Source organism: Trachemys scripta, chromosome 11 (genome assembly GCF_013100865.1).
Source record: "Trachemys scripta elegans isolate TJP31775 chromosome 11, CAS_Tse_1.0, whole genome shotgun sequence".
NCBI lineage: Eukaryota > Metazoa > Chordata > Testudines > Emydidae > Trachemys > Trachemys scripta.
The window spans coordinates 55,981,266-55,996,488 of NC_048308.1; the positions used below are offsets into that span (position 1 = coordinate 55,981,266).

General features: G+C 41.8%; 1 protein-coding gene across 1 annotated transcript in view; it reads left to right on the top strand.

The window, feature by feature from the left end:
* Positions 1 to 1,177: 1,177 nt before the first annotated feature.
* The window catches only part of LOC117885114 (aldehyde oxidase-like), a gene marked incomplete in the record, with an annotated part of 182,419 nt that continues 168,373 nt past the window's right edge, over positions 1,178 to 15,223 (top strand). Inside the window, 6 exon segments of the mRNA XM_034786274.1 lie at positions 1,178 to 1,246; positions 2,256 to 2,340; positions 5,197 to 5,618; positions 7,816 to 7,873; positions 12,768 to 12,864; positions 14,274 to 14,382. Of these exon segments, the coding sequence (XP_034642165.1) occupies positions 2,316 to 2,340; positions 5,197 to 5,618; positions 7,816 to 7,873; positions 12,768 to 12,864; positions 14,274 to 14,382 (711 nt within the window).

Below are 15,223 nucleotides of genomic sequence, written 5' to 3' on the forward strand. Positions count from 1 at the left end.
TCGAGTTGTAAATTATACCTTCCAGCTCCAGTGTAGACAAACCTTAAGTGTAGACAAACATCTCACTGCAGATTCCCCAGTGGTTGATGCTTGTCTAACTGTAATGACTTGAACTTTGAAACAGGCACAGAGAAACATTTCCTCCTATAATCTCTATATTTTACCCTTGGAATGGAAATCAGAGAGAGAATCAATAAAAAAATAGATCAAAATAAAAATCAAAGTCTCTGTCAGGTACTTAAACATAAAATAAAGGAAATGAATAAAATCAAACTCCATTTAAGTCAATGGAGTTATAACAGATTAATTTGGTACAATAAATAATATTTATTTACAACATTCACTATTATCACTATTAAGGAACAATCTGTGTGCATAGGTACTACAAGACAATATTGCAGACATTCTGTGTTGGTTTTTTTCATGGATACATTTATTCCACCAGTATAGACGCTTATGCAACTATCCCATATTCTTCATTGTTTGAGTCATCTACTGGCGTTGATCCAATAAAAGATGAGTTTTCTTGTTTTTAAATATTGTGCATCTGCTTAAGAATGTTCTGAATAACATATGTTACAAATCAAAATATACAAATGAAACAAAGCAGTTGGCCCTGCATTAGGATGCAAGATGTACAGGGCTTCAGTGGTAAGAAGGTCTATTCCTCCTTCTCCAGTCTTTCCAATGCACATCTGTATCTGTGTATAATTATTATATTAAAAGGAATTATTTTCATTTCATTCTGCCTTCATTTGTCCCTGGGCTGAGTCAGCTATCAAGCAGAATGTTGGTGCTATTGTGTTGTAAAAATAAGTTTTCTGTACAGAGCTATACTGTTCGATGGTATGCTTATTAAATTAGCAATAGTTACGGCTTGGTTTAACTTCATTGGTTATAATACTATCATTGTTCAAACCTGTAGGATGGAACTGCTCCATTAAATGCCATCCACTTAAGTTTTAGAATCACAAGTTAAAAATCATTGTGCTATACTGTACTTCACATTGGCAGGCACCGCCCCTGCAGCTCCCATTGGCTGTGGTTCCCAGCCAATGGGAGCTGCGAACCTAGTGCTCTGGGCAGAGGCTCAGGCTGGCCACATTGGCAAATAAGTGTTACAGTTGTAATCTGCTTCTTTTTGAATGAATGCTGTTGTAGTGCATTGCAAAGAACTGCTATTTGCTCAAGATATTGAGATCTGGGTGTTTTAGCTGGAGTTCTGGAACTGAAACTCTCTGTGCAGGTTTGCTGTGGTTTTTGTCAGATTTGTGCTAGTATTGTATAAATAAAAGTTATTTTTATAGACATCCTCTGTCTATAAATCTTGGATGATACTCTGCTCTTGGTTATGACTGTAAAAATCTGTAGTGACTCCACTGAAGTCATTTAGAATTAATTCAGATTTACGTAATTGGAACTAAGAACTTAGAACAGGAGTTTGCCCTTTTTCTCTCAAGGTTGAGTTAGCTGCTTTTGCTGTTGATGATGTTTTGAAGATAGACTGTTTTTGAGCATCAGCTCATCAGTCTAAGAAGTTTCCTCTACATCCAACTCAGGCTTAGTTTGGGTCAACAAAAAACTTTTGATCTCATAATATTTATGTCTGAATAAGGGTAAAAGAGTTTTTATGTAAATCTTGGAATGTGGATAGCCTGTTAATGGGAGGGAGGAGAAGGGAGAGGTGCACACACATGCTAATAAAATCTGAGTACTTTCAAGCCTGCCACCATCTAGCATACTTTTCCAGATCTCCTCTTATTAACTGAAACTTGGATTTATCTACTGAAGGTAGTGCCAAAGCCCTGCTCCTGGGTTTTTATCACCTCAAACCACTATTTAACCAGTACCAGTTAGCAATACATTTAATTAAGTAGTGGTTCTGTATCCTATATATATTTTCTTATATTGATGGCTACCATTCTTGAACATGTCCTTTCATACTGTGTCCAGAGTTTGGCTTCTTGAAGGTGCTTTTTTTTTTTTCTAATGGGAAATTATACTGACAGCTGACCATTCTCTCTTGTTCAGACTCAATCAACTGCAAATGTTGTCATGTGGTTGAGGAATTGTAGATTCATATTGGTGGAGACTGGAATTTAATAATCAGGATGTATTCACAAATCCCTAACCTGTTGTGTCTCCTAAGGGATGGACTTTCCTTTTTATACACTTAAGCCAAGTGTGGTGAAAGTACCACATCAAGAATTGGTGACATTTTTCCTTGACTGAGGCTTTTGCAATCTGTCTCACAGGAACTAGGTATGAGTTTGGGGTAGATGGCTGTGGACCCTGCACTGTGATGATATCAAGACATGAAACAATTACCAAGAAGATGCAGTATCCTTTATAAACTCTTTTCAAAATAGACATGGTCTGAGCCACAAAGTTTAGGTCGAGATTCATATCCAAATTTCCCCAAATGTGGGGGTGTTCAGTTTAGAGAAAAGGGATTAGAACTTCAAATGAAAGCTGTTATTTTCTCTTTGTGCTCAGAGACAAAAACTAATACTGTTATATTTGCATACAAAATTTGATCAAGGACAAAATGTATTTATCTTCTCTTGGATACACCACGTTTAGCAGTGAGGATGGCATAATTTCATCCTTCCCTTTCAGTTTATGCTGATGCATGGGAAGGAAAGTACCTGACTTTCAGAACCCATGTTGAGTTTTCAAGGCTAGCACGTAGAAAAAGACATCTTTTTACTTGTAAATTGAGCACATATGGTATGGAGTCATTTAAACACAACAATTAAGTAACTTCATATTTTACAGTAATTTTTCACAATGGAACAATACTTCATAATTTAGAAAATTAAATGTTTTGTGCCAGGAGACAGAAGTAGCCTGCTTCTGTCCTTTCTTCTTTTCAGACGGTATTTCTCTTTTATACAACAGTAGCAGTTAAAGAATCAATATTACATTATGAACTTCAGTAATCAAACAGGAAAACAATGAAATCTCTGAACATAATTTTACAGAAAATAGTGGCCTTAATATTAAATGCCCCAGCCTATAAAATCAAGTGCCACATGAAACCAATAGGCGGTGGCTTTGGGGGAAAGACAGTAAAAGCTGCTCAGTTTGCAACTATAGTAGCACTGGCAGCAAACTTTCTTTAAAAAAAAATATATTGTAATGAGTAAATTATAGATAAAATAAACAGAGATAATAGGAAAATGCTTTGCTGATAAATCCAGACAACCCTATCTTGATCCTCTGCTATGTGAATTTATCTTGAGTACAAGACCCCTTGACTTTGGCTTCAATTGATTTCTAAAACAGTGCTTGAATTGTTGGGAGAAAATATTAGTATTGCAAATGGATGGGGATCCAGCCGACCCATGAGCTTGCTTGGGGATTAGCTGTCCATGTGTTATGCTCATACAAAGCACACGGGATCTTTATAGAGGAAGGTAGATATGCACAGCGTTTACTGAGAATACCACAGTTAGCATATGCTTTTCAGTCACATACACACATAGTCCTGCAGTGATGTTTATAGTTACCAGTCCAGATTCTGGATCAATCTAGTGGCCAGCCAGATTGCTCGCAGAGGGGAGCGAGGCTCTATCCGTCGCAATCCGATGCTCCTGGAGTGTGGCAAGACGAATCCAAAGTCCCATGGCAAAGCACCCTGATCTTATAGTCTTTTTTTCTCTATTGAAGTCTATGGATTTTGCTGTGTCAGTTTCTGATGTAAACATTCCAATACACCTCCGAAAGGGTCATCCTGTCCTTTGTTCTGATTTAATCAATTGTCCGTAGGGGTGCCAGCCTTCACCTCAGGGTCGTCAATATGCCCTTCATTATGGATACACGTTGATGATTCTTTGATGTTCTTTAAGTCTCTTCACTCCTTCTTCCTTGACTCTGGCTATAACAATGGCCTTCACACCTTATCTTTTCCTGATGCATACATTCCTCATTCACACAAACAGATTGAGAATACAAACAGTAGTATTTATATGAGCAAAAAGGCATTGCAAATTATACCTTGCTAAGTTTTACAATCAATAACCAAGATGATTTACATTGAGACCCAGGCCTTCAATGTTTCTCTAATCTACTTAACATAGACACAATAGAGAATCCTGTGTTTTACTTACTAAACCTTAAAACAAAGAAATGTATATTTAACTAGAGTGCCTACTTTGTAATATATATAGGAAACCATAGTAGACATTATAACTTATCCTAAAACAAAAGGGTGACCATGATCAGTCATAAGGATTGTTCTGGTCTGTCATTCCTTTCTGCTATTCAAAAAGGATGGCTGACAGGATGAAATCAAATCATACATTAATTCTTATGGGTTACAAATTCTTATGGGTTATTATAAAATCCTACTCCTACATATGTCCCCATTGTGATTGCAATTTTTAAAAATCAGGTCTTCCATTTTCAACCTTTCTCTCTTTTTTTAACTTTTTCTCTCATGACTCAAACACTTCATTAGCTTTTGAAAATAGTTTATTTATTTATGCATATTTACACTGACGTCTCTCTACCTGCTTTCATTTTGTCTGAGGTGGCAGTAAGGATGGGCTTGGTTGTAGTCCCCACAGGCAGCTAAGAAGTTACGTCGTTTTTCTGCAAGTGGTTTTGTGGGTAAGATGCTGGGCTGGGATTTGGATGCTGGCTCAGTCACAAATTTCTTATGGGACCTTCAGCAAGTCACGTAATCTGTCTGTGCCTCAGTTCCTCATCTGTGAAAATGGGGATAATACTCCCTTTATCTGTCTTGTCAGTTTAGATTGTAAGGTCTTTAGGGCAGGCACTGGCTCTTCCCCTGTGTTTATGCAGTGCCAGGCAAAATGGGGTCCCTATCTCAGCTGGAGCCTCTACAGTGCCTAGTACAATAATGCTGGGGCCTCTAGGGTGTACAGCAATCTTAATAAATAATAAACATAATTGGTGCTACCATAGTTATAAATAATAATTAAGTAATGGTCTATATAGAGGAGGAATGTCTTTGTGTATCTTTGTTTTTCTCTAATCTTACAATGATGTTATTTTGGTGAATCATTCATTTTTAGGCTTGACCATTGCAGTTTCTTGCATTCTGGACCATGGTGATGGTATGTTAATGGGGGGGAGGGGGTGATGCCACCTTTTTATAGCAGATACATGGGATGATGAACAGTTTGTAATACTGTAAAATGCGAGTGTCTCCTTAAAATTCTGTGCCAGGGTTTATGCAACAGTTATTCCAGCAAAGAACCGGAGAACAGTCCCGCTATTTGCTTTTCTTGGCGATAGTAACCACTGCCTTTGCCTTTCCTGGCGGCGAACCAGTTTTGAAAGTGATTAGAGCAGGATGGGCTTTTTATCTGGGATTGCACAATGGGTGGAAGCTATCTATAGCTATGGGCCTCTTTCTTATATCAGTTACATTTGCGGATCACACCACCCCCGACTTCTCATGTTACTGGCTTTGCCTCCTGGCCTCTCGAGTTCACAGGCAGCCCCGCCCAGGAAAGTTCAACACTCGCTGCACAGCACAGCTGGTTTGCGGGGACAGGAGCTGTGATTCTCTGCGTCTCGCAATGTCTCTCCCCGCTGCAGGGGGAGCGGGGCCTGATGAGCTGATCTTCTCCGTGAACGGGAGGAAGGTAAGTGAGCGGGGCATTGGGGCGGGGCGGGAGGCGTTGGAGTGTCCTTTGGGCCACTTCTCATGTGATGGCAACCGGACACACAGACCCAAGTTCCTCCGACTCCATGGGCAGGTCTCCACCCCCACTTCCCTTTCTCCTCTGCAGGGTCAGAAGAGGAAACAGCCCATATAGCGCTAACGTAGTTATTTAATCCCCGCTCCTCGCCCCAGGAAGCAGCATGATACTGGGGGGGTCGGTCGGGGTCTTTAGCTGTCACTTCCACACGGATAGCGTTCTGCATACATTGCTTGTTTGCAATGAATGTAAGGAGAACGGCAAGTTACAAGTGAAAGTTCTGAGTTAATTTCAGGTTCATATCAGGATCAGGAAGTTAAATATTTAACACTTCTGCCTTGTGTCTTTCTTTTATGCAGTTTTGCCCCCTAAGATGCATTTTTTTCCTCCCCATACATTTTTTGTCATGGCACTTTCTATGCACATCAGTGCTAGGTAAATTACTTGTCTTTTGTATAAAATCTAGAGTGCCATGGAGCTGAAGGGTGTTCCACTCCTACTAACATCATACACCTTAAGGGCTGTGAAGTTTAGAAGAGTAGCTGTCATTGAGCCTTCTACCTCACCCAGCTTTTTGAATGTCCTTGACACGCAAATGATTTTCAAAAAGCAGTGGGAGAACAATAACATTGCATCCCCAAACGAACATCCCATAACCTCTCCAGGGCTGTTGTCAACCAGTATTGAAGTGATGGTGTGTTAATTTGGGGGGCCACGGCAGACCTGCAGATCATGCGCTTTCCTTCCTGCTGCCTGGTGTCTCACAGAATTCCTGTGGATGATGATGTCAGAGGAGGGAAGATTTTAAAAATCACAAAAGGGAGTTAGGCCTGCAGCCCTTCCTGGAACATCAATGGCAGTTGGGTGCCAAACTCTCCTTTCATCCTTTGAAAATTTCCCTCAGAATTTCATGCGTGCAAAAAAAAATTACTGAAAATTATGTGTTTTGCTTGAAATATACATTTTCTTGACACACAGTGCAATGTGGAGAGGATAGGAAGGCAGATGTCACTAATGGAAATGCCAAAGCATAGCAAAATACGATGAATGAAATGGAAGCTACTGGCCTAGTAGAACGTTGATGTAATGGGAACATAATTACTTAAACTGGCTATTGATTAAACACTACTTTAAGATTTAGCTGATTCAAGATAATAGGATAAAGATTCCTCTAATCAGATAGGTATGTAGGAGTTTCTGGATGATGCTATTGCTCCATGTAGCTTAGTATTCTTCCTCTGTCAGAGACCATCACAGAATGAAGAGTGTATTGAGTCAATTCTATGCAGTGCTGGATGAAGAGGGAGAAGTCTTCCTGACCTGCATAGTTTATGCCCTGATGCATAAAATCTGATTACCATTGTGTAACGTTTTCTTGGCATGGATAGCTACAAATATTGTTAATGGTCATAGCATTCATTACAGCCATACCATTTGAGAGGATGGTGGGGCATTATAATTTTGTAAAGCATTTGGATACTCTGTAGGATGAATACAGTATAGATCTGTGAGTAAAACTAGGAGGAAGGGGATCCCTGGCACTGGCCTGGCTAATCTGCCCTCCAGTGTTCATCATATTATGTTTAAATAATAACGAAGCTCTATAATCTGTCAAGAATATTGATTTCCTTATTCATTTCTGACCTGGGGGTATGTAGTAAACTCTTCCTGTGTTTGTATTTTTAATAACTGGTATCTGTAACCTTGCAGTAATACTTCCCTGTCCATCTGCACTGTGGAATAGTCTCTGCTCCCCTTCACTTCCAACAGGCCATCAGTCTGTTCACAATTCTGAGAGTTCTCCAGAGTGGTTTTGTATGTCTTTATACGTATGAAGCATATGTGCATAGGCTGACATACAGTCCCATTCCTGGAACCCTTTACCTTTAGAAGGGCTCAGGATGGATTCTTTTGATGTGGCATTCCTCCTATCACCACAGTTGTTTTTATTAAGGATAAGCTGTCCTGACAGTTTCTTTTTAGCAGTAGGACTGTTAGACAAAAAACTTCCAAAGGAAGCAAAAATTCCCACCTATGGCCCTTAGCAAGTGCTGTTTTGTTAAGTGGGGGCTTTTGGTTTGTGCCCTGAAGGATAAACATTGAATATTTTTGTAACAGCTTGTTTCCCTTCCTTCTGCAGATAGTAGAGAAGAATGCTGATCCTGAACAAATGCTGTTGTCTTACCTCCGAAAGAGACATATCCTTTCCTTGTTGATGCAGTTAGGGCACTATCCTGCAGACTGTGTTCAGGAAAAACTCCCACTGATGATAATTAGAGCTTTGCCTGGTTAAGGATGACAGGGATTGGGCCCTGAAGCTGCATGCAATTACTATATTAAGTTATGTATCTTTTTAAGTACTTGACTATATTTTAATGTTAGGAACTCCATTAAACTGTAAAAATTAGCTTAATGTTAGCTCCAACTCAAAGGGGTTTTGTGCTCATCTATTCCCATTTGTAAAATGAAGATATTAATATTTATCTGCCTCTCAGAGATTAATTAGTGTTGTGAAGTCCTTTGACATCCTCTGATAATACCGTGCACTTATATAGCACTTCTATCAAATCACGGGGATTTTGTAATAAATAAGATAAGATGAACCAAGCCTCATGGGTACTTGGAAGGGAGGCTAGAAGCTGTGGGAAATGGTGCGTTAGACTATTAATTAATAGAAGATCCACTGTGAATTAGCAAGTAAGTGGGGGGAGTTGAATTACCCTTGTCAGATAATCTGTGATAATGTTCTGTAATCTAGTTCTAACAATAATGAATCTTTAGTAATCTGAGACCTGCTGTTAAATCCTTACTAAGAACCAGATTGCAGTCAGTATCTTTGTATGTGGATTATGTGTGTATCAGTGAAGTGTGACTACAGGATTTAGTAAGTGTCACTTACTCTCTGAACTGAGCTGTTGCTTCAGAATGGTGGAAGAGAGTACTGTGCGGCTGGAAGTCCCGTTTTTCAGATAATGTGCAAAACTGATGACCTAACCACTTGTGTCATTAGAACTCCAGTGGCACTTTTGGGAAGCGTGGGGATACTAGTGTTCGTGTCCCAGCTAAATTTAAAATTTGTAATTATTCTGCCTACTGTACTGTATCTAAAAATTGATATTGTCATCTGGAGAAGGTAATTTTCAATTCTTGTCCTAAAATGTGCTGGATAGTGTTTCTAGTGCAGGACAGCTGATCACTGAACCCAAAAGTTCAGTAGAGGTGCCTGAACAAGATTTATATATACAACTTGAAAAGTGCTTTGAAATCCTTCAAGTGAAGGTTGATTAATAAAATATAGTAATATGATGTATTACATTTGCCATTAAATTGGCGAGTAAACATTACTTAGTACGCTCCTAATTTTTAAGCACAGACAAAACCTCTTTAGTTTCATGCTGCTTGAGATTAATCTATGCATGTTCCTCAGTAGTCTTATATCTAAAAACAGAAGTTGTTTAGAATAGATGACAGCATATTAATATTTTGTGCTAATCATGGATTAGCTTTGCTTGTTTTCATGTATCGGGGGTAGCCATGTTAGTCTGTATCTACAAAAACAACGAGGAGTCTGGTGGCACCTTAAAGACTAACAGATTTATTTGGGCATAAGCATCTGAAGAAGTGTTTTTTTTTACCCACGAAAGCTTACCCAAATAAATCTGTTAGTCTTTAAGGTGCCACTGGACGCCTCATTGTTCTTGTTTTCCTGATGAGCTTCCATCAAAGGCAGAAGTTCTTTACTGGTACGTTGGAAGTGTAGCAGACAAAAGGGATCTAGATAAGCTATATGTAAGCATAAATGTCTTGGGTTGTAGGAGGAACTCTACAAACCAAGATATAAATCCTAAATCATGGGAGAATGTTTCTCCCAACTCCATAACTTCTTAGACCAGGGGCCCTCAAGCACGTCAGTAGTGTGGACCACATCTCAGTAGAGAGAGTGACTTGTGAACCATCTCCTCTCCCAGTTGTGATTCTGTGGCTCCCCTTCCGAAGTTTCATTCATGATCACATAACATCCCTGTGGCAAATAAAGAATTTGCTTCCATGGAAGAGTAAAATTGGGAAAGTATCTGTGTAGTTTTAGCTTCTTTTAATTAATTTTATGAGCTGGAAACAAGGAGAGAGCCACCACCATGTGACCAGCTGGCTTCCACAGACCACCAGGAAATGCTCCATACACCAAGTGGAGAACCTCTGTCAGACATTTTCTTGTATTGTTGGCATATTGGCAACATTTTTACCCTACTCTTTTCTAAAATCAGGACCAAAAATACTTGCTCGGTGCTATACAAGACAAATAGAAAGATACTCCCTGTTATTAAATAGCCTAAGAACCTTATTTCCAGAGGTGGCTAAGTCCCTGCAGCTCCCACTGACTTCAAGAGGTGGGTGCTTAACACTTTTAAAAAATCAGACTCCAGGTGACACTGAGAAGAGTTATTGGGAAACCAAGAGGAGGTGCTGATTCAGATTTGAATTTTTTTATCACTCTTTTTTTCTGCAATGTTGGAATGAAGAACACAACAGAGTCACATGGGTTAGTGTCTGTGGCATTGTGGAGAAATATGGGATTTGAGTGGGTGGGAGCTGACACTGAGATTAGGAGGCTGATCCATGCACAGTGGACAAGGTGGGAGAAGACACGAATATGTGAGTAGAAATGAGAGATACAGGACGGTGAGGATGGCATCACTGGGAAAGCAAGGAGGCAGATGATACAACACAAGATCTGAGAGGTGGGCTGGGATGAAATGCAGAACCTTGACAAAAAGGACAAGAAATTAACTTTTGATGCAGCATGTAAATGTGAGCCAGTGAAAGGACTCAGAGGCCAAAGCAAGGCTTGAGGAAAAATATCTTTCACTAATCTCTGCCTTTGGAGTTTGCTCTGGTTGTAAATATGAAGTGGAATACTTGCCCACATGTTCAAAATCAGTTTGAGACCCATTACATTCAAATATTATACAGTTAATTCTGAGAATTGTAATACTGTATTTCACAACTCTGAAATAAATTCCTGTTTTTCTATTGTTATACTGCCGGAAAAAATATTTTTGGCTATTTGAATTTGATGAATTGCACTTTGCCTAGGTAGCAGTTTGATTCCCATTTTGTTCATCTGATTTCCTGCGAGAGTGATGATTTCAATAAACAATGGTTTCTGTAGTAGGTCCTAGCCGGGGCTCGACCCTTCTGGACAGGAGGGGAGCCACACCGACTCACTGCTGTGGGAACAAGTAGTCAGTTAGTCCCGGAACTCCGGCTCTTTAGTGCAGAGTCGGAGCAGCCACAGTTAAAGCTCAGGCCCTTGACTGCAGGGGCTGAGCGAGCAAAGAGTTCAAAGCCCAGGCCCTGGATCAGGGCGGGGCAAACACGGTTGGCTCAGGCCCGGGTTTGCAGGGGCTGAGCGAGGAAACAGTTCAAAGCCCCGGCCCTGGATCAGGGCGGGGCCAACACAGTTAAGCTCAGGCCCTTGTTTGCAGGGGCTGAGCGAGCAACTAGTTCAGAGGCCAGGCCCTGGATCAGGGCGGGCCAACACAGGTAAGCTCAGGCCCTTGTTTGCAGGGGCTGAGCGAGCAAATAGTTCAAAGCCCACGCAAGGCACGCCTAGGCTTGCTGTAGCCGAGTGTCGGGTGAGGGGGATGCCTGCCACCCGTGAGTGGGGGTGGCAGGGGGGAACGCAGGCCCACCCACTCCACTGCGTTCCAGCCCGGGGCCCTAACAGCGGTTGCTGCCGCTGCTGGTCAGTGGGGTATCCAGACCGCAACACACTGACATAGGCTCACATTCAGTTGCAGCCGGACCGGGGTCGGCTATCCCCGGGCCACTTCCGTGATCCCCCTCAGATCCTACCTCGCTCGTCGCGCCGGGCTCAGGCCAGTCCACCTGCATGGGCTCCTCTGGGCCGGGGCTCGGTGGCAGGTCCGGTAGCTCTGCCGGGAAGTCAGGCCAACGGTCCTCAGGCGGCTCCTCTGGGTAGCAGCAGGGGCGGAGGGGTTCGGGTACAGTCTCACCCTCGGGGTTGGTGGGGTGAGGCTCCCAGGGATTCTCCCAGTAGCGGGCGTGAACGGGCTCCGGCGGCCCCTCCTCGTAGCGGGCCCGGGGTAGCTCAGGCCAGCTAGGGTCTTCGACGGTCTCCTGGCCGGGAGCTCCCGGCCGCACGTCTGCTCCCTGTGGTGGCTGGCCGCCGACTGAGCTCTGGCGGCCGGCCTTTATACTTCCTGTCCCGCCCCTTGACTTCCGGGGGGCGGGGACAGGGGGGTGGTGGTCCCACCCACTCTGGTGCCGGCACGTGGGCTCCCTCTTCTGGACAGGAGGGGAGCCACACCGACTCACTACAGTTTCCTTGCAAAATACGTTTATCTTCCCATTGTTTAGTTTGTGATATTAACAGACTCAAAATAAACCCAAAGGTTTCATTTTAACCCTACTGGGAATCTAGACGTTTTAGTCTTTGGTGCCCTGATTTTCAAAAGCTCTGAGCACTTAGCAGCTCCCATTAACTTCAGTGGCAGCCATTTTGAAAATCTTGGCCCTAAGGACTAAGGCCCAGATCCACAAAGGTATTTAGATTCCTAATTTATTTTGAGGCCCCGATTCAGCAAAGCACTTAACTACATATTTAAGTTAAATTTATGTCACCCACGAGTCTTGGGCCCTAAATCTTTCCCCCATGCTACACTGCAAGTTACTGAGTTTACCCAAAAATATAGTTCAGCCACTTTGAAACAGAACACGTGAGCTATACAGAATATCTACTGTTGTTTCTGTCCCAGTGGGATATTTACATATTGTGGGCTGCTCTTGCTTCCAAAGGAAGTCAACAGCTTCCAATGAACTTGGTGGGAGCTTGGTCAGTTTATTTTGTAGTTTTGGTCTTAAAATAATTGAAGATTTCAAGCAATTGAAAAATGAGCTTCTGATATATGTGCCATTGCACTTGTCCAATTACAGGTTCTATATATGTTGCCTTCAGGAAGATTGTCCTCAAGCTTTATACAACCTGGGAAACTACTGGGAACAGAGCAGAAGCAAAAAATGAATTATTAAATACCCATAAGCTTTTTTCCTTAACGGCAGCTCTTTCACTCCGTCTCACAGGGACTAAGTATGGCTGTGGAGGAGGTGGCTGCGGAGCCTGCACTGTGATGATCTCCACATATGAACCAGCTTCCAAGAACATAAAGTATCCTTAACAAAATATCTGGAATACTCAACAAAACATTTTTATGACCTTTTAAAAATAAATGTAATTTCAGCTTACTAAAGAAAATATGGTGATATTGTTTTAAAAAAACAAGAATGTAGATACGGTTTTCCTATGTGATATTGTATTTTAAAAAAAGCTTGTCAAACTTTAACTTAATATTCAATTTAGATTGATCATTTGCAGAAAAACCTAGCGGTTAGGTCTTGTTAGTTCAAAGGCCATTTAAGTGGAAAAACTGGGCACTGAGTCCAGGGCTGGCTGGCTCCAGGCACCAGCAAAAGAAGCAGGTGCCTGGGGCGGCCAATAGAAAGGGGTGGCCCATCCTGTCTGTGGCGGGAATTCGTCGGCGGGTCCTTCAGCAACTTAGTCTTTGGCGGCAGCTCAACTCCGCTTCAGTCTTCAGTAGCAATTCGGCGGCGAGTCCTTCACTCCCTCTCGTCCTCTTTGGCGGCAGCTCAATCGGGTTTTTCTTTTTTCTCCTTTTTTTTTTTGGCCGCTTGGGGCGGCAAAAAAGCTGGAGCCGGCCCTGACTGAGTCCTGTTAGGAGCTGGCTAACATACCTATGCCTGAATATGTCATTGGCTTAGTGATGAGGATAGCTGCTTCAGTGACATGTATTCACAGCGTGTAGTTACCTAAAACCTCTAAGTCTCCTTGATGGAATTCAGCTCACACCGCCATCACTGCTGTTCTCTGAGTGCTACATCAACTCTGTATTGAGCAAATATTGATTTAGAGCAGTGGTTTTCAACCTTTTTTCATTTGTGGACCCCTAACAAATTTCAAGTGGAGGTATGGACCTCTTTGGAAATCTTAGACATAGTCTGCGGACCCCAGATTGAAAACCACTGACTTAGAGCAGTGCTTATGTCACGGTTTAACTAGCAGGGCACAGGTGCTAGCTAGTCTTCTATAGTGAGCTCTGTGAAAGCAATGTCATGAAGGAGAAAAGGGAGGTTAGTTACCAACAGTAACTCTTGTTTTCTCACTATGTTGCTTGCAAAGAAACACTCTGACCTTCCCTCCCGCCCTCTGCATCAGAGCCCTGCAAATAGGGCTTCTGATGGCAGATAAGGATTAAATGACGGAAAGGGTGGGATATTTATACTCTTGGCCCATAGAATGTTAGGCTTGAGGGGCATGCACAGGCCCCTAACTGCCAACTCTTGCATGACCAGGCATGCGACTCCTACAACATACACAAGAATTACTGTTTATATAATCCCTATGTTTTTAAAGCTTATAATTCTAGTTTCACTCAATATGATGATGATGATGATGGGTGCTTATAGCTAGAGAGATACAGTAAAAAGCACTTTCTTAATTTACCACAGAATACTATTACACTATATTTAATATCCTTGATTCTCCTTTACAATCCAAAGACATTATTCTGCCAATGCCTGTCTATTACCAATATGCTCGTTGCATGGCGTTGCAGTCACCACTGTGGAAGGCGTAGGATGCACAAAAACCCGGATACATCCAGTTCAGGTGAGAGTATGCTGTAAAAGGATTTTTGCTTTCTTCCTTCACGTGCCTAGGATTAATTGGCAGTGGTGGTACGGCATTGTTATGATTTTTAAAGATATGGTATTGCTCCCACTACTAAAAGATAGCTGAAGACTCTGGATTTTTAAACTGATTCTGCAGTGTAATTCAAAACGTGTGGAGAAAAACAGGAAAATATAGTCTTTATGTACAGTTAGCTAGTAAATGTCACACATGCTGCAAAAACTTCAGGAATCTCCAGCATAATATGGGAACAACCTATTTGCTAAAATAAAACAGTTCTAGATGATGAACTAAGAGGTATGTGATCTCCTGCCAATGCCGGCACCTCCTTGAATCCAGAAAGGAAATGCCCACGGGCTGCAAAAATGGCCAATGGTATTAACCTTAAAATTATAGCATGTCTATACAGAAAATATTTTGGATTATTTGTCCAGCTCTGCTAAAAACCAAAGTATTGTAAAAGGCGCAATGTGCAATGTTGCTGCTTGCTAAACAGTGCGTATACTGTGTGTTGGAGGCACAGCAAAGAAGATACATAAACAGTGAGACTCATCTTAGTGGGCCAGCAAAAGTCTGATATTTGTTAGACGTTGTTAACGGTCAGACTAACTTTTACTGGAAACCTTGATAATACAAGTATAAAGTGGTTGATTAAGACTTATTAGAGATGCCCCTTCATGCAGACTGCTTAATATTAACAGAGAGACAAGATGGGTGAGGTAATATCTTTTATTGGACCAACTTCTGTGGGCAGGGCCGGCTCTAGGTTTTTTGCCGCCCCAAGCAAAACAAATTTTGACACCTCCCCCCCCCCCCTTTT